This window comes from Kryptolebias marmoratus, linkage group LG9 (assembly GCF_001649575.2).
Source record: "Kryptolebias marmoratus isolate JLee-2015 linkage group LG9, ASM164957v2, whole genome shotgun sequence".
Classification (NCBI taxonomy): Eukaryota; Metazoa; Chordata; class Actinopteri; order Cyprinodontiformes; family Rivulidae; genus Kryptolebias; species Kryptolebias marmoratus.
In genome coordinates this window covers 7,184,303-7,207,342 of record NC_051438.1, presented here as the reverse complement: position 1 = coordinate 7,207,342, position 23,040 = coordinate 7,184,303, and the positions used below count along the sequence as shown (strand labels likewise).

Below are 23,040 nucleotides of genomic sequence, written 5' to 3'. Positions count from 1 at the left end.
TACTGGAGGAAGATCAACCTTTATTTATTGAAACTGCTTGCATACAAAATATATTCCACTATAACCAGACATGTCAACCCAAACATCTTAAACACAAGTAGTATGTACAAAAGAAAACAAACATTAAAATGCCAAAAAAGTGCACACAAGGTTTTACAGCTTTTTTTTGTTTTTTTCTTTTTCTTCTTTGAAATACCCTGGTTTAAGTATCTAAAGATTATCTGCAAGTCTTCACTTCCAAGCAATCTATTGTTGAACAACCCACAACGTGTTCAGGTAAGTATTTGCCGATGTTACATTCTACAAATTAATGTATTCTGACATCTGGACTGACGACGACAAGCACAGGTTCTTCTTTTTCTTTTGTTTTTTTTTTTTCTTTTTAAAATCACCTTGTCATTGTTTTAAATCCCCATAAACCGTGACTCCAACGTGTATAAATGCTTTCTGAGGGAAGGAATGCAAAAGTGGTCCCATCTGACTTTAGCGCGACCGTACTGGGACTGCTCATTTCAGATTCTTGAGGTTTCCGCTGCATCGTTACATGTATGAAGTCTTGTTTCTATAGTGTCTTGATTGGCGTTTCAAGTGGAAGTAAGGGAGTAAGGGTACTTTTACAGATAGAATCCAAGTCAACACATTGGTCCTTCGCCTGTATCGTCAGATACCGGCGGACGAAACTGGTCCCTAACACAGAAACATCCCATAAAAAGGATCTACTTTTAACGATTCCTTCGCAACGGCGGGGGTCCGGAAAATAAAAAAGGTCCAAAACTTTCCGAGCCAAGTCGAGCCGTCAGACGCACATCTAACCCTGGTTACTTGGAGAGAAGACACAATTCGGAGCGAGACACAAAAGTGTTTTACAGTGATTTGATGTTTTGTTTTTTTTCAGAATCCATCATCAAGGTTAAGACAGTTTGGTGGTGAAGGTGGGTGCCACCGTAAAAACGCAGCAAAAGCTCCGGCTTTTACGTCTTCAGAGTGTCGGGGGGAGGGGAATCACCTGCAGGGTTGCACATGGTGTCACTTTGGAACCCGTCACCATTTTTTTTTTTAAATTTTATTTATTTTTTTTACAAAAGGTACTGCACCCTGGAGTACACGACATCCATCACTGGAGATCCAGAATAATTCAGACCTGTGTGAAATGACGCATACAATGCTTTCCATGCACGTTGTCGTAGCTGCGAGATTTCCGCGCTTAGATACCAAAAGTCAGATGATTCACATGCCATGAGGGCAACTTCGCTGATCTCAGGGTTAGTTGGTCAACACGGCAGGTCACTAGTTAACAGCGGAGCTGCGACACAATGTCCCAATCAGTGAGCGCTTCCTCAGGACGATCTCCTCAGTGGGCCCTCAACGGTCGGCATGCAACGCTTCTTTCCTTTCAGTGTTTATTATTATTATTTACATTTTCCACAACAGCACAAGCCGTGGTTCAGCATTACTGTTTCTTAGTGATGCTCCTCAATAATCCCAACCAAAATGTTTCAAAAAAAAAAAGAAGAAAGTCCCTAAACTTCTGTTCAGAGAGAGTTTCCTATCCAACGGTTGAGAAGGAGGCACAATAAAAAAAAACACTGTCGCCGCCACGCAGGCAGGAGCAGAGCCACAGTTGGAAAGACGTCCACGGTCTCGGGTAGATCAACAGTGCCGACGTGAAGGAGGCTTTCTGCAACCCCCCCCCCACCCCCACCCTCCGCAAAGTCGACAAGAATGTCCGAGGTGGGTTCAGTTCAGCTCGAGGGGTCGTTTAGGAGATAAGTCTCACAACCAGCATTGCAATAAAAAGAATACCAAGAAGTAGTAAGGGTGTTTTTTTTTCTTTATACAATCGTTATTCATTGGACCGACAGGAAGAGGCTAGCTAAATAATGCGCCTCTGTACACAGGAAACAGGAAGGTGCAGGGGGCGGGTGTTCATACGGGAATTAAAGGGAAAAGCCATCATAAAGAAATATTGATATCAGTCAGTTTGAGTTGTTGCAGCCCAAAGCTGATACGCGTTTCGTGGTCCAACATGTACTGAAAGGCGGAAACATTTTGTATGACAAAGCTAGCAAGTAGGAACCATTTGCTAGCTTGGCTACGGGTTGCTTAGTGTCCCTTTTATCTCCTCTTACAAAATAACCCGACTTTGACTTTTTAGATTCGGTTGTTCAGGGGCAAAAAGCAGAAGGTTAACAAATGTTTCTTTACCAGTTTGGTAAGAACCAAACAGCTGCTTTTACTTTTAAAACCATGCTAAGCTAAGCTACACTAAGCTAGGCTAACTATCCTCTGATTGTAGCCGTTAGCACACTGAAGTGAGCTACATACCAATTTCTCATCTAACTGAATGATCTGGTGGTCCATAAATGTATGTTTAAACCCAAAATTTGTCAACTCTAATTCCTAGAGCTAACTTTCTTCCAAAACTTTTATGATAGCTTCACAGCTAACTGCGTTCTTTAAGGGTAAAGCTGGTTTTCAAGCTAACAACTACATTTGAAAGATAAAAAAAAGGCCCCTAAATTAGACTAAAATTATTTTACTATGAACCTTCCGTGAATAGGAGCGGTCAGATTTCAGGGAAGCAACATATCTAATTATCTAAAGGTCTCTAATCATTTCTGAAGCTCAGTTTATTCAATTATTCTAACTTTAGCTTGGCTGGGGATTTTCAGCTGACATAAAACCTATTATAACTAAACCTATATTTCAAATAACTCAAATCAGAAGGTTCGATTTAAAAAAATACTGTGACACCTGTCTTATCATAAAAAAAAAACACCACTGAAACAACCCATTGTCCAAGACAGGTTTTTCCCTCAATTTAATTTGTTGTTATGCTAAATTTGCCTGTAATTTAAAATGAACTCCGTAATGTCACGTCCATTAATGCTTAACCGTGTGCGACTTGATTCTGCACAGCGTCAAGTTTATTGTTAAGAGTTCTGACTTGATATTAAATGGCAAAAAATTTTAAAAAAAGGAGGGAAAATATTTGCATAAATGCACATTTGTACAAATCTTTTCTCAGACAAATAATGGCATTATTATATACAGAAAGTCAACCTCCCTTCTTCAGCCCTTTTAACTTAACCAGTTTTTGTTGAAGAAAATAATATATGTGTCATGGCCGCACTGTAAACAGGTGACTGATGGGGAGGCTGACAAACGTTACTTTTAATTTAAAGGAAAAACAGTATTTTTTTTTTTTTTTTTTACTCGTGTCTCCACTTCCTGTAAAGGTCACAGTTCCTTGTCTGACTGAGTCGATAGTTTTCCTGTCCAAGGTATAACTCATGTGTGGCCAAGCTTAAGGTAGAAAATAATGAGATACTAATTATATTCAAAAACAAAACAAAAAATGCAATTCTTTTTTTAAAGTCTGTATCAAAATCTACGGAATGTTTTTAAAATCCGAAAGATAGACGTCTTATACACGCACCGTAAGTCCGGGAAAAAAAAATCCTGTTCTTTTGTAAAGAAAAGACCTGGCTCATGTGTGTATGTTCTCCATTTCCTTTCATTTCTCACTTCTGAAAGTGAGATCACTGACCACTTCACACCGCGAGATAAAAGTTTTTCTTTTTAAAGGGGGTGGGTCGAGGTGCTGACTTAAGGTCCGCGCCAAGAAGCCGGTGAACTTCACAGGTCATTCCAGAAACCGGGTGGCGAGGTCACGTCTGTCGACTGTTCGCAGGTATGTCTTCACATCAGGAGACTGCCGCAGCCGTCTCCTGATGTGCTAAAAACCTCCCCGAGCTCTCCGGTTTTTAAGTCCGGGCACGTCGGTGAAACCCGGACAACTGTTTCTCAGCATCTCGTCCAGGTTGGAGCACCAGCCGCATTTAAAGGCATTAATTTGTTTGTTTTTTTATCTCCGAAAGGCGACAGCTGATCTCGACTCTGTTCTCGGTGTCGAGCTGCTGACGTACGACTTTCCGGTCACCCAGAACTGCTACTGTTAAATCTGACGTGGTTTCCTCAAACCCCCTCAAAACTATCTTGTTGCCTCGAGATAAACGAGTTTTAATTTTGTATATCAACAAGATTATTCTCAAAATAAGACGACCGGTGTTGGTTCTTGTGTTCCAACCACTTGGTTTCAGTAACGTCCTTGTTTGTGATTTTGAAAGAATCTCTATTTATCGCGAGAATTTTTTTTTTCTTTTAGTCAAATGAGAAATATAACAATCATTTATCTAGAGATGACGAGATAAATAAGCCGAGATAACGCAGTGAAAGCTCATTTCTATGCAGTGTCGTGTCCTCTCTTGGCTTCCGTACATGCCTCGAAGCGAAAGCAACTCTTGTAGGAAACTGCGAAAAAGTTGCGTCAAAAAGAGCCAAAACCGTTTCGGCTCAAGTCTGGCAACCATCTAAATGTAGCTTTAATTTAAACAGATTATTTTAAACAAACAAACAAAATAAACCTCCATGAACTGAAACTGGACCTCAGATGAGTTTCCAGTTTGGCGCCACTGAAGCTCAAAAAGGAAACTGTGACAATTTTGGGAAACGGTGCTAACTTCTGAAGAAAAAACGTTTGTACTTCGGAAACGGACAACCTAACTTTTGCAACTGTACAGTTTGGAGAATTTAAAAACAAAAGAAAAATCTTAACGTGTTTCTTTAAAAATTAGACCCAAAAGGACTTGCACAAATATGATAAATTATACTGAATAAACAAAGGCAAAGTCCACGAGCAGCACTGTGACATCCTGTTTGTAGACATTTGCGGCCTACGAAATCTTTTTGTTTTTTGTTTTGTTGTGCACAGGTTAGGGTTTATTTCTATCTTCAGGCTCCTACACTAACCAACTCCCTTACTGCAGACGGTTTCCTGCCAACTAAATTATACGCTATGCTTTTTACAACTTTACGATCTCTCGATGCAGAACGTGTCCGAAGTCGGCAAAAAGTCTCTGGAGTGAAGTCCAAAGCGTCCGTGATGGTTTGAACTGCCAGACATCCGAACAAACACGAAGGGGTCCCAAAACCTCCCGCAAGCCTAAAGGTCTCTGGTGTCTGACGTAAATGAGCCTCAAAACCGACCGGAAGGAACGACAAGCAGCTCAGAGGCGTCATGAACAACACAGGGAGACGACTGCTGGTTCACGGCAGGAAAACGATCTCCCCCAGTTTACGATACACGGGATTAAAAACGGGTAGCTCCACGGGAAGAGTCCCAACAGATGAGCTCGAAGGAAACCTCCTCGGCGGGTCAACAAAGCTGGACTTTCCCAACAAGTCAGCCTTTTGGACGGGACTCGGTTATGTTTCCGCTCACTCTAACTGCGACCCGCTCACACAGGAGGAGAAACGTTCCTTTCACAAAGACCACAACCACGGTGACATTTCGATACAGCGACATATTAGGGGCCACTCGGAAGGAAAGCAAAATTTGAAGATTGCGATTCATTTGAGTGTTTACGAGTTTCAAGCTTAAAGTAAAAAAAAAATGTTGAGAACAGTTGGAATGTCTAGAATGAAATTAAACGGTCAAGATTCAACTCGGAATGGGAATAAAGTCCAAAAGTCCAGGTTAAAGTTGTAATGACAAGAATACAGTGGAAACATCATGAGTGAACTCGTACTCTCAGGATTAAACTTAGAATAAAATGTCGCTGAGGTAAAACTCAAAAATGTGGGGAAACAATTGTAACGTTGAGGTTTACAAGAATAAAGTGAATAAAGTCAAAATGTCGTGATGTTGGGCTTCAACCCGGCAGGAAGGAAGTCAAAAAGCTGAGAAAGAAATGCTATTCCAAGATAAAGTCGATGTTGAAAACAGAGTTAAAATTTCAAAACCGGAGTTTAATTGTTGTGGATAAAGTCGAAATGTTACGAGATTCGAGAAGTGAACTTAGTTCGCTCTTGAACTTTATTTGTATTTGTTTTTTAACACCCTTACAGTATCTGAGGGTTATGGGTTCACCTTTCCTGTCACGGACCAGTCCCAGGTGAAGCCCGCAGCAGCGCAGGCCGCAGCAGGGACGCTAACAGTCTTTCACAATAAGAGTCTCAAACATGTACGCACAAGAAGGGATGTACGGCTCCGGCTGCTGCTTACCATCCATGAATTACTTTCTTATTTAAACCTATTCTGGAGTATAAAGTCAGGACATAACATGCAGCTACTGTAGGCGTCTGCACCACTAATGGTTTGAGTTTTTGATTTAAGTTTTACTCTCTCTTTCTACCATTTTTATCGTTTTATTTGTTTGTTCTTGGAAAAATATTCTGACTTTAATCTTTAAACCCGAAAACGCAAACAAACGCTTCCTCCTCTGCTCCTTTTCCTTTTGAGTGACCCCCAATAAGGTGTCGGATTCACTTGAATTTTACAAAAGTTGGGGATTTTCGTTGTGTCCCGATCTGCTTCTGAACGGTCAGATTCTATCAAAGCGTCTCAGATTTGCGTGTCTACTCAAGTTTGTCCTGCGGGTCTTTGAACTGCGCCAGCAGCCGCAGCCCGAAGAAAGCGTACAGTATTTTAGGCCACGTAAAACGAAACCCGGATTAGCCTGCGCTAGCTAGCACCGTGAGCGCGCGCCTGTTTTGTTTTTCCATCCTAAAACGAAATGTGAAATCATAAAGTGCCGTCTGCAAAGGTTTCCCCCACATATAAACGTTATTATTATCCGAGTTTCTGTTCCGTATACCATTTCCTGGAGACTGAATTTAACTTCCCGCTGAACCAAATGCTTTTATAAACGGAGCGTTCAGGTTGCAGCCGACTCTGAGATGTCAAAATTGAAAAATCATTTCTGTACCTGTGAAAAAAAAAGCAAAAAAACTCCACCTCCTTAAAAAACTGGGCTTTCAGATCATCTCTACAATCCCCCGCACCCCCCTATCAGTAAAACCGTTGTGTGTTGTGTGGATTATAAAACAGATAAAATCTCTCATCCTGCCTTCTGGAGCAGCTTCTAACTTATTTTAACTCTTTCTTTTCCCCTCACGTCAGCAAGTCTGAATTAGGTAGTACCAAGAAAAATAATCTGTTTGCCTTGTTTTAATAGACTGAAACGGGATTATATTCCAGGTAATAAGTCTGTAAGAAATGAGGCTTCGTCTATTTTTTTCTTTCTTCTTTTTGTGTCCAAAAACGGAGCGGCTCCACTCCGGAGGAGGGCGGGGGAGACACGACACGGGGCGAGAGGAAACTAGAGCGGCAGATCCCAGATCACCTCCGGTTTACGACTTCACTTCGGTAAACTCTTCCATGCAGGTGGAGAGATGTGGAAGGACAGATAAAGAAAACAAAGATTGTGTGACGGTATATGATGAGTTGCCTGTGTGTGTGAGTGTGTGTGTGTGTGTGTGTGTAGGTGAGAAGGTCCTCCATCGGTGTATCTACGACACTCCGTTCACCAGTGCGGGAGCGTCCTGTTTGTCCTTCTTCATCCCTCGGTCTCTTATGGGTCTCTGATGGTGATGGCGGGACTGGCCCTCCGCACCCACACCGAGGCCACTCTGAGACGAGGACGAGGACGGCGCCGCCCCTGCTCCTCCTCCTCCTGCTCCTCCTCGCCCACCTGACGAGTGCTGCACGCTGCGCTCGTTGTTTCCGTCTATGCGGATCTGTGGAGAGAAAGCGGCTTGGTTTCAAAGGGAAACGGCGTTTTTCACATCAAATCGCGTGACGTCGACCCATTTATCGTTCGCACATCTGTGACTCATGTTGGCAAAACGAGCCGGGATGAGGATGTGCTGCAACGCCAAAAGAACGTGACGACAACTGAGATATAAACCATCTAGCGATCCTGGTAACTAAAATTGCTAATATTCTTCCTAATCTACCTTTAAATCAAAGTTTTCAGAAATAAGCCATATAATTTCCTTCGAAACTGACCATTTGTCCCTGTTGGTTGCCGTAGCATTGTAAAGCTCGGGGATTCCCCTTTTTTAAATATAGGGCTGGCATGCCTGATGACATCATCCTCGACCATGGAAACAGTTTAAAACCAGCGCTCTTGTAAACGAAACTAGCTTGTTGCTAACCTGCTGTTAAATCACCATATTTTAACAAACTACGTACCGTTTTGAAGCTTTTAAGATGGGGAATTTGAAAATAATAATGATTTAATACTGAAAAATTCCATATTGGGACTCATTTTGCCAGCACGGGTCACATTTAGGTCAAAATCAGTTTAAACACTTTAAGCAAGAGCAAATTAAACCAGCTTAAAAAAATAGAGTGATAACTTGCTCCTTAAAAAAACAAAAATAAAAACCTTAAGTTCGGGTGCTTCAATCCCAGATGATTTGTATAATCGCCCCACTTTGTCTCAATATTCGTACCGCTGACTGAGTTATGGCCCTTTTAGTGTTTTGAGTCCAAAAGCCAATCAGTGGTAGACGTTGTGAGACTTATTATTTCACGGTGAAACTCAGCATCAGGCTCAGTCAGTGTGTTACCTGTAAGGTGTCTTCTGGGGCTCTCGTTTTGGGGTCTCTGACATGGCGAGGTCTCGGGTCGCTCCACTGCATGTCTTCACCTAAACCAGAGCAGAAGGTGAAATAGATAGATATATATTTATATTATTTGGGCCAGGTGGGATTGAAACTTGCTAAACTTGTCACTGGGATGTCAAAACTTCAAATGAGGTCTTTATTATTGAGTGTTTTTTTACCTTTGTATCCTCCTCGACCCCTCCCGCCTCGTCCCCTCGGACCTCCGGCGCCTCCTCTCTTCCTCCCGTCCGTCCTTCTCGGCAGGGTCCCGCCTCCTGTCATCAGCTCCTCGGTGGGAGCAAGCGACCAATCGCTGAGCTCCTCTCTGTGGTCGGACTCCGTCTCTGAAGCGTTGGATGCCTCTGAGTTGGTGCCTGGAGGACAAAAGTCAAACCTGGAGTTGACTTCCTTGGAAAGACAGCGTGGAGTTTCGCCGCACTGTCGTGTTTCGGGACGCGGTGGGGTTGTCGTACCGGAGGTGAAAGCTGCCCCGCCTCCTCGCCGCCCTCGGCCGCCTCGTCCTCCTGCGTAGGGCTTCCCTCCTCCGCCTCCTCTGCCCATTCCCATCCCCATGCCGTTGTCAAACACGTAGGCTTTGTCTTTCGGGTTTCGGGGTCCTGGCCCCCCTCCTCCTCCACTACCTCCGATCTGTCTCAGCTGCTCATCAATCTGAAGACGCTCCAGACGCAACTGATCCACTTCCTGTGGACACGTGAAGTCAGAGTATGGTTGGTTTTAGACTTATGCAACCACATCCACCCATCATTAACATATTTCATGGGGAAATATCACCAAACTGGATCCAGTGCTGGTTCAGCTTCAGAATACGACAAAGCAACATGTAGTGAACTTAATTAGTGACATCTTGAATTCACAGAACCTGGATATTAAGTACGCTTTGTAGCAAAGGACCCAGCTGGTGTTCATCAATGCCACTCAAAAACAAAAGTATAAAACGGTTTTAGCACATTTTAAATACAAGTCGGTGTTTGGAAACCACAACTACTGTAGCATCACATTTAGTGTCGTAACAATCCAGTGCTAACCCGAGGCCGGTGCTTGACGGAGCCTTTACTCCCAGCTTGTTCTGTTTCCACTGCAGAAACTCCTGGTGCCATCTCTGCACCAAGTCTTTGCCGGGTCAGAACAAAGAACTACTTTCTTTAGAAGCTGGAGGTAAGCTCACACAGACCCACGACCAGGTAAAAATGTTGTGAGCACCATGTTTGAAAAATCCAGAGTTAGTCTCACGTTTAGTCAGTTTTATTCAGGACGGATCATATAAATGCTGATACAGGCAAACCAGCTCTGCTAGAGATTCAAAATGGTCCATTTTGAATGGAGTGCGGTGCTCGCGGACCGGGCCTTCGCACAGAGGGGCGGGGATTGCGTCACTGGGTCATTCTCACGAGGTCATCAACGCGTCAAGTACAAATCTAGCTGTAGACGGACAGGAAAACGTTTCACTCCATTTCAAAAAAATAAAAAAAAACATCAGTAATAAAAAAATGACTATTATGAACAATTAAATTCATCATCAACTGTTTTTATTGTCGACAATGTTGACTAATTGTTGCAGCCCCAACATCAAGTGTACAAAAACACTAATTTCACCATTTTCTTTATTAAATTTAAAGAGAGCTATTTTTAAAAAACTAAGCCCACCGTTGTTGAACGTTTCAGCCAGGAGCTGCTGATCGAATGGATGGATTAACTGATCAAGCAGAGTTTTATCAGTTTGCTGCCCTGGAGCACACAGGTGTGTGTGAACACAATGTCAGGATGGAAAGAGATCAGCAGTGACTTTAGAGAAGCAGCTGTTGCTGCCGATCAATCTTGGAAAAGTCCAAGGCCATTTCCGAACTATTTGGAGTCCATCATCCTAAAAAAGGAAAACATCTAAGACGGCTGCCAATCTTCCCAAGCATGGACATCCAGACAAATTCACCCCAAGGTCAGACCGTGCAACGCTGACATCACAGGAGCCAGGAGCTCCACCTCAGTCTCTGCAGGCCTCAGTTAGCAGGGTAAAGCTTAAAGGTCAAGACAGAACAGAGTAAACAAGTACGGCTTGTTGGAAGGGTTGCAGGAGAAAGAAAGAACATGGCAGCACGACTTACGTTTGAAAGGTTTTATCTGAATGAACCATGACATTTCTGGAACAGTGTCCAGCGTTTCCCTTAGCTCCCTCCAAACAAAAAAAAAAACCCAACGTGTTTTCATATCAAGGGGCTCTGAAAATGTTCCTTTGAGTAGCCCAGAAGGAAACACTGCAGTGAGAGAAACGGTTGTATATCTTGGGTGATTTATTCACAAACCTTCAGGTAGTTGAGGTGGTAGTCCAGCAGCACTGTTGCATTGGAAATGCTTTCCTTCGTCCCCACAAACACAAACGGCACCATTCCCTGGAGTGCAGGTACACAACAAGAAACGCATCGTCACTTATCTCTCTTCGATTAGCTGTACTTGTACAAGCATCAACGTTTTTGCAACAACAAAAAAAAAAACAAACACATTTCATCACCACTGACCTCATCCGCAGCTGCTGCTGCTGCTGCTGAAGGCTTTTTGTCATTCTCAGGCTCAATTCGAACCCTCACCACACCAGACTTGTCAACCACTTCCTGGATCAGTTTGCCATTTTTGCCGATCACTTTTCCTACAGGGGCACAAAAGTAGCCTCGGTCATAATCGGCGGACAGTGGAAATTTGACTCATAACGTAAAAGAAACCCACACATCGTTCCTCACCTACTAAGTTCCGGGGAACTTTAATGACGTCTTCCGAGAACTCGAGGAAACTCCGGGCTAAACGGACGGCGTCCTGGTCCTAAACAAAAGCGCCGAAACCTCTTTTAGTTAATCACATTGACCTAATGAGGGGAAGGGTTCTGTCAGCGCGGCGGCAGAAGTGGGGGTTATCCTACCTCCCCGTATATGTGGAAGGTGCAGGTCTCTTCGTCCAAGTCGATGTTGGTGACTCCAGGAACTTTGCGGGCTTGCTGGATGTTGGCCCCGTGAGTCCCGATGGCCAGACCCATCAGATCGTCCCGAACGACAAACTGTTCGTGAAATCGCGATGCCAGCTGTCTGGAACTCTGAAGAACACAAAGGGATGCAAAAAAAAGCAATGTTGCGGATTTTTTGGGGGGTAAATTTAAACCTGGGTGGCTTATTTGCTGTGACTGTGTGTGTGTACCTCCAGCTGCCTGCTGGCCTCTTCATTCCGCAGCATGAGCGACAGTTTGGTGCGGAGGCTCCTGAAGTGCATGTCGCTCATCATGTTGGCCCGCTTTGTCGTCACCTCGTTTACTGACTGAAAATAAAGTCAGTCAATAAAAACGTCTTTTAGAAAAAGAACAGTTGCATACAAGCTGGTGTGATGTTTCAAAGGGCTGTTCCAGGCATTTTGGAAGTGGGGATTCTGTGCAAAAGTTACGAACAATTAATATCTTACCTGTTGCAGCTAATTCTTTCACTGTCCTCAATTTGTCCAACAGGACTGACGAGTTAACAGCTAGTCCAAAGTGGACTGCTGCAGCTTTAAAAAAGGACTAATCTCAAAAAAATGTCGTACTGTATTTTCTGCACTATAGGGCGCACTGGATTATAAGAAACACTGTCAATGAATTGTCCATTTTCAAACTTTTGTCATATTTAAGGCGCATTAAGTGAAACAAAACAGCCCCGTCTTTTCGGAGAATACCGCATCAACGTAAGCGTCGGGTATAAACGCGAGCGCGGAGCCCTGCGTGACTCTAACTGAGCCTTAACGCTGCGAGCGCTGCAGCTTTGTTGTACTAAAACATCACGACTTCTTAAGGTGCTCTGGATTATAAGACACAATGTTGTTTTTTGAGAAAATTGAAGGCTTGTAAGTACGCCTTATAGTCCGGAAAATACAGTATTAAATAATGCAAACAATATTTTATAAGACGACTTAGTCAGGGACTTCAACTCCTTATATTTCATTTAGATTATACATGATTGATGTTTTTATTTCTGTATTTCTATATTTGATTTTGATGTTTTTATCTGTTTTTGCTTCTGTGCCTGATCATTGTTTCTGTGTTGTAAAGCACTTTGAATCGCCTTGTTGTTATATAAATAAATTTCACTTCACTTCACTTCCTTCTGGCCACCTCGGAGTGAATTTGAAACGGAGCGAGGCGGGGGGGGGGTTTGACCGTTCAAAGTTAACCCACCCTGATCCTGATGCTCCTTTATGCCGCAAAGTGAGGCAGGAACAGAGCCGAAACGGTCCACATCTAAAAAAGGTCAGCCGACTTTGCTGCTCAATAATGTGATGAAGTGATGACATCTGGTCTGTGAGCAGAATTATTACTGAGGGAAGATCGATGATGACGGGACAGCAACTTTGTGTTTAGCTTGGAAACGGTGACTTTCTGTAACCGTCAGCTCCGGGACATCAGAGCCAAAACAACACAGTACAGATTCATTTTGGAGGAGAACTCCTGGAGTCTTTGTTTCTATCTTGCAGTACAGTTTTAGCAATGGTAAAACCGGGGCGATAGAAACATTTGTCATCTTATGGCTCCTCGTGCTGAATGCAAAAATAAGGTTTTGTGTTCTGCTCCTCTTCAGGTTCTTCGCCGCTCGCTTCGTTTCTGAAAGCTCTCGTCTGTGCAGGACGTGGCCCGGCTTTACGTAAATGACCACGTAATCCAACTTTCTTGGAAGCCTAAACAGTTTTGAAATGGCCTAATCTGCGATAAAGGTTTAAATATCGGCAGTAATCTACTTTGGTCTTGCCCTCTCTAAGAATATGTTTTCTTGCCAACCTGAGGTAAACCAAGGTCATTAAAGAGCTATCTACAACAGGTAAGATAATATCTTTTAAGCCCCCCCCAAAATGGCTGGAATACCCTTTCAAGCCAAAATGGTTTGACAAACCAAAATAACTAGCTGCTTCTTTTCCGAGTCGAAGGTGATGCTGAACGCTCCGACGGCCTTTTTGAAGTCTTTGTGTGCCGACTCCTTGGAGCACCTGCAGCACAGGGAACACTTAGAGTTTGTGTTGATCTCTCTTTAGGAATTCGTGAACCTTTAAAACACAAACCTGACACAAAACTTAACACTACTTACACTGCGACAATACCCCATCACTGAGGACTGTTTCTGGTAATTCACTGTACATAAAAAAATAAGACGTTCGTGTCCAACTTACATCTGCCGTAGATCTTCAGGTACATCCAGTCTGATCTTAATGAAGGTGGTTTTAGTAGCTGGTTTGTTCGGGTTGACCGGCCGTAACCTCTCCAGTGTCACAATCTCGTTTAATGTGGCGTCGCACGCAGCATACTCTATTACGTAAAACTAGAAACAGAAAAATCAGGTTAGTGACCCGATAGTTAAAATATACAACAAGGGAGCTTATGAAACTGTAGCTATCAGTTTATACGCATGGCATATTAAATATATTGAGGGGAATTTTGTGCAGGGAAGATGGTGACTCTTCTCTGCTGAATTAGGAAGGTTCTTTTCTTCTACAGACCCTGGAAGTTGTGGAGTTCCTCAAGGATCCATCTTGGAGCCAATTATATTTAAAAATGTCCATGCTTCTCTCCTGGAGGTTTTAGGTTTTTCTGCTCCAACACACCTGATTCAAATGGTTTAATCACCTCCTCACCAAATCATCAGGTTCTCCAGGAGCACGGCAACAAGTCATCCATTTAAAGCAGGAACATCTAAAACATGCAGGAGAGCGGAAGTGGAACGGAGTTTGACACGTGTGTCTTAGGCCATGACTTCTGCATGTTCATTTCATGTCATTGTTACATTTGAGTGTAGGTGGTGCAATGCTCTGCGCTGAACAGAGTAGACCACAAAAATGTGACGTCAACAGGTGACAAAAAAATAAATTTTATTATTTTTTTGTTTAAAACTGAACTGAAATCAAATCTCAAAAAACTGAGATTTCATGAGTGTTATTTAGTCAAACACATCCACACAACACTGCAGGGACCCATTTTTCTGACCTTAAAGTTAAATAACTTGTTTTTAGTGTTTTAGTGAATAATTTCTGACGTGAGTGATTTGTTGGTCGGAGTTCCGTCCTGGGTTCATAACGTGCGCTGTGCACCGGCCTGCTAAGAACTATCTGGTTGTTTACTAGTGGAAATGGAAGAAGAAGCCTGTTTTGAATAAGAAGAAATGCTGGAAGACTTCACAGGAGTAATGGAGATACGACCGCACCAGTATGAACCTGAACTGACAGCTGGATCTCCAGAATCAGATGAAAACTCTTCAGATTCTGATTCTGATGGTCACCAGGACCGTCATGGCCGACAAAACAACACGCATAACAACTGAGTTAGGAACGTGGAACGGTGAGAACCGATTACTGCAGATCGTTGTCATGACATCAGCACACATGGAAAAACCCCAAAACACCCGAGTGGTTTCTTCAGTGTTTGGTATTAAAAATATAAGCATAATCTTAATTTTTTTTTTTATTTTACAACAAGCATATTTTATGCTTTTCTTTGAACTGATGTTGACTTTAAAACACTTTCCAGTTCAGCTTTAAATGATACAACACAGAAGGAGCTCCTTAAGTCAGGAGCCCAAAGCCAACTTGCTGCAGATCTCAGGACATTAACAAGCACTCAGATCAGAAATCACCAATCCAACACTGTGAAAGGCAGCCCAGACGCTCTTTCTCAGGTGCTTTCACAGCCATTTCAACTAGAACTAGCTCAAAGTTCAGCTTTAAAACTGAATTCATTCATGTTCGTAGTTCACCAGCTAAAACTCCTGAACTAATAGACCCAACATCAACTCGTTCAAGTTCGCTTATCAGTTTTCACAAGTTTGTGTGTCAATTAACCTAATAATTCTGTCATTGTAGTATAATCTGACCTCTATGGCAGGCTGTTGTTACATATAATCAAGCCACATTCCTATCTTCAGTTACATTTTAGGCATTGATAATATTTTCCTCTTAACCTGAGACTATTAGGTAAAGCTTCATTTAAGAAATCTAGAAAAATCCTTGAAAGTTTAAAAAGACAGTCTGGTCATTTTTGAAGTGATGTTCTGCCAAAAAGTTATCAACAGTAGTTATTTGCTTGTAATATATATATTAAACTAACATTCAGCCCTTGCATCTCCAGGGATGCTCAGCCTTACCTCTCCTTTCACCATGCGGACCTTTGCCAGCCACCATCCACACGGCTCTTTGTCATTAGCCCTTGAGTACACCTGCAAACACACATCCGCACACAAAGGAAATACATCAAAGGATAAATCATGACGAGGTTTAAAGATTCCAACGTGAAGACGCTCAGAAATTTGGAGCAAAGGTAAACTGACATGATTTTGCCTGAATGTGTGGTGCAACAATTAAAACTCAAACCAATAATACGAAGTGGGCAAACGGTTCTGGTTCAAGAACGGATCTTAAACAAATAAGAGAGCAAACTAATTGGTGGAAATACTGCGTGAGGAAATTAAATGATCAAAACTTGGATAGTTTATCACTCAGGGACCACAAGGATGCAATGACTTTTTAATATATATATATATATATATAAAACATACAGCTGTAGATGTATGTGAAGAATGGCTCTAAGAGAAACTACTGGCATATATTAAGTAATAAAGTGTCCAGAACTCCTGGTAAACCCCTCCCTCCACCCACAGCCCCAAAACAGGTTTCATCTCGCCGACTTCTCCACTCTTTCATCTTTCGTGCTTTGTTTGCACAGATTTTTTCTTCCCTTACCGCAACCAAACGTTTTAATCATACAGACTGAGACTGCAAACGTTGTTTGGAGTTTGCAAACTTGTCACAAACAGGCCGCCGCCGTTTCATACAAACGGTGCAGCATCACGAGCGAATGCGGAGGAACGTGTCTGACCGATCGCACGACCTTTGTGAGAAAAAAAGCTCAGAGTTTGCTTTTCGTGTGAAGCGGTGACGGAGGGGTTTTCTTTGTGATCAGTGACGAAGAAAGGACGGTGCAGTGTGAAGTGCAACTTATCTCAATATAAAAGATATAGTCTCATCTCATATTTTGTACAAAATTATATCAATTTTTTTTTTAACTTCTATATAATCACCCAGCCCTAAAGCTAAACTATGAACACAAGTGAACACAAACAGTTGCCTCAATGGACACAGAAAAGCACGACCAATTATATTTCCACTTTAACTTTGTCTTTTTCTTCCTGTGTGTGTGTGTGTGTGTGTGTGGGGGGGGGGGGGATAATTGAACACCTAGCAACACATTCCAAGAGCAATTTTATTTAAAACGCCCATCCCTAAAGCCACCTGCACCCCAGAGCAACAATTTGCTGTGCACACGTGTTTTAATTTTTTTCCCCTATTACGATTCAGCCGTAACCACGACTGATGCTGAGAACAATTATTCAAAGAAACGCTGAGTCCTTCCCACCTCAACCTCATCGCTTTCGTTTATGTCTTTGCTGAAGCCTGTTGGCGGAGGAAAGCGCACGTCCTGGAACGGGATCTGACGTTCGGGCTGCCAACTGGGACAAACAAAATACAAACATTAAAAAAAGAAAAGAAAAAAAAAACGCTTTCATATCATTGGCCTCAGGGGTCTTTATCTTGTTTTATTGAAAAGCACGTGCACTGTAGTACTCACTTGTTTTCAAAAGCCACAGTGACGGATCCCTCGTGAACATCCTTGATGAAAGCCTATAAGAATCACAGACATGGAGGAGGGTTTAATTTAAAACCAGAAGCAGGTCAAAGACAAAACCTCTTCTGCCTCTCTAGTTTGACTCAAACCCCAAAGCTCCAAAACTCCAAAACAAAAAAGAACAAAATTAAATTGTTGTCTTGTTTAGGGTCGAGCTTTGGGTTTAAATCAGGTTTGCCTCCTTCTCTCTACAATCTGCACCCATGAAAGTGAAGCACTGCGATGAGGAGACATCCTGCCCAGAAGGAAATGACAGCGATTCAGGGCTTAGGCTGTGGATTAACACCAGCCTGGAAGCCTGGCTGTCAGCGGCGGATGAAACTGGGCAACAACAAAAGCCTCTCTAACCCCTCAAAGATTCAATAAAAGCTGTTAGAATGTGTGAGCTGGACCTCCTCAACCTGTGGCCACAAACAACATGAACGAGGGAGGTTTAGAGTTTAGTGATCACATTGTTCCGAACTAATGTTCAAATATAAAACAAGGAGAGGGTTTGTTGTGTAATGCATACATTTAGAAACTTAGGGTGCATTCACAGCAGCCCTGTTTTAGTCCGCTGTAATCAAACTCCAATTCGTTCCAGTTCCAGTGGTTTCATGCGATATTTTGCTAATTTTACCAAACCAAATCTTTGCTCGATATCTGTTCAATTGACTGAGTTAAAGCTTGATATCGACATATTGGCTAATGTTGATTAGCTGTGGAGGACATCTTTAATAAAGGATACTTCCAATTTTTAGCACTTCTAGATGCACATTCAGTGATTGGTGCAAGGTTGCATGAGATGTTTCGCTGACACACAAACAGGGTTGGCAACAACATTTAAAACAAAGGGTTTTAGGCAAATATCTTGCATGTATAGTGCTTGCAGTATGTGTTGGGAATGACTCTCAGCTACTACCACACGTTGAATTGGGTTGACTCCAAAATTTATTCAGTTGTAGCTGTACAACCAACGACGTACATCTACAATCGTCATTAAAGCCCATCCAGTGGTTCACAAGATATTTTGCTAACAATCAGACAGTAGTTAATGGCAACATTTTAAAATCAGATCTCACATGATCAGATAGATCAGCTGCTGTCGTGACAAAACTGAGCTCAAGATCTGCAAAATTGACTGAGTTATAGCCAGTTCTATGTTTGCTACAATCAATTAGCTCTGGCAGCCATCTTGAATGGGATTGACAGGAGCTGAACGAACCACATCCATTCAACCTTCTTGTCCTTCTTGAAGCTGAAGAAGGACTCAGCTGTTGGAGTTTTGAGTGGGTTTAAACAATTAATTACAACAAACTGAACCGTTTCAGCGAAACACTGTTTGGATTTGATATTTCCTGCCTTGTTGGCGTTCCTGTGTTTGGCTCTCGATACGTCACATTTCTGAGGGATCACAGAAAATGCCAAAGAAACTTTGTTTATTTTATTTTCAATCTTTTATTATTAATTTAAAATTAATGGTCCTTTTTTTATATAAAATGAGAGACTCTAAAAACAAGCACTTCTTATGACTTTCTTTTAATTTATAATTGCTTTAAAACACTTCATTTCCCCTTTAGGATTGGAGCTAAGATCACTTGGTATGAGAAATAATAACAAATAATTAGAAAATAATATAAAACGGCTGAAGTCCATCGTTATAGCAAAAGAGAATTATTTTAATATCGGCTAAGAGTTGGAATTTGGTTCGAATCGGGGGACGACACAGAGCAACATGACGTCACTTCCTCCTTTTCCAAATGGCCTTGGCTCCTACTGGGTCAAAATATATGTGTGAAACTGCTGGCAACAAACTGGAAACGATGTTGATGTTGACCCTTAAAGGCTCTGTGTTGCATTTTACACAACAGCAAGAAAAAAAACAAAATACAAATTTGTGTTTTTTCTTGCTTCTTTCAAAAAGCTGACAGTTTTCCCAACAAATACCTTGCACTTGCACCTCCTGTCCAAACAAAAACACAGTTTCTGGTGAAGAAAAAGTCATATTTTTTAAAATAAACTCTTAAGTGGAGATTTTGGTGGACGGATGTAGCCAGGAGAAACAAAGCTGCTCGGAGACAATGACGTAGCAGCCTATTTTTCCCATGCCTGGTGTTATTATGTGTTGTAAAAAACAAAACAACAATGAAGCTTGGTTTTTTTTTGCCGTGTTTGTCTCGCTCCATCCCAAACCTGTCATTAATAAACTTCGAAGGTGCCGAAATGGTTCATAACTGAAAGGAAAATGTAAATAGCGTGAAAGGAAAAACAAATAACTTGTTTTTGTTCTTTCTCTGTATCGTGATGTTACCAAGGATGTTCTCGCAAGTTAGATAAAAATATAAACAGAAAGAAAAATATTTAAAGAAAAAAAAAAACATCCAGAGTCGTGCAGACAGTCATGTTGCTTCGCTCCATGGTAAGTACACAGGCACCATTAGGTAACGCCTGAGTACAACGTTGAGGGGGGGAGGGGGGGGGGGACAAAGTGGTGAAAGTATCCAGAACCATGTCAGACTCATGGACATATGTTAGAATACCAGGGCACAAACAGGATCCCGGAAGATGAAGTGGGAAAAGGAGCAGCATCCCTACAGCCTGCTTCCAGTGCTAGTTTTAAAGGGGGCCTGTTCTGCTTCCTTGAACAAGTCAGGATCGGTCTGTGGGACGTACAAAACATCTTTACATTTAAAACACAAAATCATCCTCAGATGTTGAGATTTCACCTGATCAGTTCTGCCTGTTTTCAAAATGAGCAGTTTTAGGGCTACGGCACTTTTATGCAAATAAGCTGCACATTTATATAGTTATTATTTCAAACTCTGAGGATTCTGACTTTGGGACAGGGGCACCTAGCGGTTCTGAACTGACATTTCTGAACTGACTTTTCTTCTCTTTTATTAACATAGTTCTAATGTTAGTTTTAGACAAACCTGCCGTGACTTTAACTGAGACGTGTTTCTGGGACAGCTGAGCTGTTCAAACTACAACTTTCTTTGGCGATTTCGCACGGACACTGCCGTCAAAAATAAAATGAAGCCACGCAGCTCTGTTCTCTGTGACTGGGAGAACACGCATGGACACACGTTCTATACTGCAGCCGACAGCAGAACATTTTTTCTTATTATTCAGCGGTAAAACTAGCAGAACAAACGTGGGTTGGGTTGCTAGGTGAGGGGCTGGGCTCGGCTTGGGGTTGCCAGGTAAAGAGGATTTTGACGCAACAATTCCGAGGTTTTTGAAACAAGTCGTTTTGCAGACACCAGAACACATTTACTTTTTTTCCAAAAATGACTGGATGGTTTTTTTGGGGGTTTTTTTTTGCGCTTGGACTGTTTCTAGAAGCAGTAGATACCCAAATGGAGGTACAAAAACATGCAAAAAGTAAATTTTTCATAACAGGTCCCCTTTAAAGCCTGCCCCCCTTCACGCACACAGATGTGACTCTTCCTTTATAAAAAAAACTAAACGAAAAAACATCTTTTTTTTTGTTGTTGTTCATGTGTTGATTCACATACTGTAGCTCTCATCTTTCTTCTCTCTGTGAGCAAAATGTCATTGTTCTAAAATATTTTTCTGTAATTTGTTGTATTTAAACCTAAAAGTAAAGGTCATGTGCCACCAGGATGCAGACTCTGGTCCCAAAAACCCAACATGGCCGCTTCCATGAACCTGACCCTGCTGGTTTCACTTCCCCAACAACTAGGGAGGGTGAGGACACCTGGTCCAAGTTTTTTTTTTTTTTTTTTTTTTTTTTTTGGGGGGGGGGGGGGCACAGATCTACGTATCGTCAATGAATGGGTGATTACCTGTCTTTCGATGAACTTGATGAGATGCTGAATCAGTACTGAAGCAGGGAAAACCCTTTTCAAGTCACTTCTGGACAGTTGTTTTATTCTCACCTTTATCTAATCATACTTACATTGTGTAACTACTTTTTAAAAATGTAAAAAAACACTTTCCATCACTCACAGCCCGTTTCTGTATTATATTTCCCTCTGGGTGATTCACCATGTAGCACTCAACGCGTTGGTTTTATCCTAAAAGAGCAGCTTCCAGTGCATCATGTCAGTCTGCAGGATGTTCCTAACTAAAAGCTTTTAAGCAAAGATCACTCACACCTCAGTCTATGGTGTGGGTCCACACTTTTCTTCAGCTCAAGCCACTAATCAGCCTGTAAACGACCAGCACACAGAGGGAACCCCACTGAAAATCCCAGTGTGCCCCTTGAAGCAGGAGTCAGAAACCTCTCCTCTCCATCACTACACAGCTCAACGTCACACACACATTTACCTCCAAAACACACCGCGCTGCTTCGGCAGCAACGTTACCACAATTTGCTCGTTTCATCAAATTAAAAAAAGCACCGAGGTAGCACCAGAAGCACCTTCCCCTTCCTTGTTGTTGTTTGTTTTGTTTACAGGTTTACCACATCCACCTCCCGGAGGAGGCTGAGCAGGAGCACAGAGGCCCGCGCAGCCACCACTGAGCTAGCTCGGTCGGACAGTTTTTTTATGCCTGTTTAGGCCCGTCTTTGCACACAGTGTGGTGGCTGGGAGAAAAGAAACTGTGAGAAGTTACCAACTTACCTTATAAAAGGCCCCACTCGTTCCCCGCACTTCCACGACCAGCTCCTCCATGACGCAACTTACTACAGCTCGCTAGCTAGCTAACTACTGTTAGCAACGTTAGCAGCTAGCTAGCTGGCTGGCTAGCCTGACGCTAGCCAAGATCCGAGTTTTCAATCAAAGACCTCGCTTCCTGACCGAATTACTCTGCCAGCAGCGTGCAAGGAGAGCCCGAGATAGCCGTGTACGTTGGTAGGGTTGTCTCCCGATTTGCACTGCGTGTGAATTGTGCGTTTTCTCCCTTCAGATTTGCAATTCGGAACGTATGAAAAATCAAAGGCAAGTGTCCATCCCATAGGTTAGCCTGTGTTCGCCTGTTTCTGTTAATGTTGTGTGATTAGTGGCGGAGCTGTACGGCAGGCCGTTGTTGCACATAATCAACCACCCGTCCGACGTTCTTCCCAGGCAGAAATAAAATTAAAGAAGTTTAAAATAACGTGTGTGCCAGCAAAACATCACGTTTCAAAGTTTTCACGATTGAGATTTTATTAGGAAAATAAAAAAAAACCTAAAAAGTCTATAAATGTTCAAGTGAATCCTATTTTAAAGAAAATTTCAGAAATCTAGAGGCGTTTTCTTCCCATCTGCTATTAACATTTTACATATCTCTAGAGCAAACTGAGAGACATTTCTGGAAAATAATATAATATGCAGTGTAGTCATTCCTAGTCATCATATTTATTGTGCATGTTAAAGAGATATTTCAGCCATTTGAAGCGGGCTTTGTGGAGAATTTGTGTCATAGATGGCTTTTTGAATGACCTCGGTTTGTATCCTACATATACAACATTTAGACAGAACTCTGTAGTAATGTACAACCTGCTGTAGCGTACAGCTCATCTGTCCTGTTGGAGGAAAACTGTATCTCTCCAAACTGAGCTGAAAGAGCTGCCTACAACAGGTAAGATAGTTATCGTTTGTAACCTTTCCACAGCACCCCATTCCAAAATAGCCAGAATATCCTTTTAAAATGGTTTTCCGTCAGTTGTTTGAATTATTATTTATTGTATGTATATTTGATTATTTTATTGATAATCAGTATTCCAATTACTAAGATTCTAAAAAGCCGAAATGTTAATTTTGTCAGGATGAATTTAATTATGACTATCTGCTCTGGAGATCATATTATATGATCAACCGACTTGCCGTAGAGCAGCTGGTTGCGTGTGACGTCACCACTTTCTTCCTCTCCGCATCCTGAAGCGCCTCACTCTCATCTCAGCCTTTTGCTGCTCTCCGCGGGCAAGACAGAGGAATACCCACTGAGCAGAAAGATTTAAATAAATAAAT

General features: G+C 42.2%; 1 protein-coding gene across 1 annotated transcript; it reads right to left on the bottom strand.

Moving 5' to 3' along the window:
• On the bottom strand, positions 1-22,083 carry fmr1 (FMRP translational regulator 1). Its single transcript, XM_017423132.3, has 15 exons — positions 21,712-22,083; positions 17,087-17,139; positions 16,874-16,967; positions 15,606-15,677; positions 13,642-13,790; positions 13,368-13,461; positions 11,653-11,769; positions 11,381-11,551; positions 11,205-11,283; positions 10,986-11,113; positions 10,773-10,859; positions 8,928-9,156; positions 8,634-8,828; positions 8,419-8,498; positions 1-7,581 (listed from the first exon to the last, which is right to left on the bottom strand). The coding sequence occupies exons 1-15, from the start codon at positions 21,760-21,762 to the stop codon at positions 7,354-7,356; spliced, it is 1,827 nt and encodes a 608-aa protein (XP_017278621.1). The 5' UTR covers positions 21,763-22,083; the 3' UTR covers positions 1-7,353.
• Positions 22,084-23,040: the final 957 nt, after the last annotated feature.

Excerpts from the sequence above, each read along its gene's own strand:
- fmr1 (XM_017423132.3), bottom strand. The coding sequence starts at position 21,762 with ATGGAGGAGCTGGTCGTGGAAGTGCGGGGAACGAGTGGGGCCTTTTAT. Across the intron at positions 11,552-11,652 it reads AGGCCAGCAGGCAGCTGGAG|AGTTCCAGACAGCTGGCATC; the intron begins GTACACACACAC and ends TGTGTTCTTCAG. Across the intron at positions 9,157-10,772 it reads ACCACCTCAACTACCTGAAG|GAAGTGGATCAGTTGCGTCT; the intron begins GTTTGTGAATAA and ends ACGTGTCCACAG.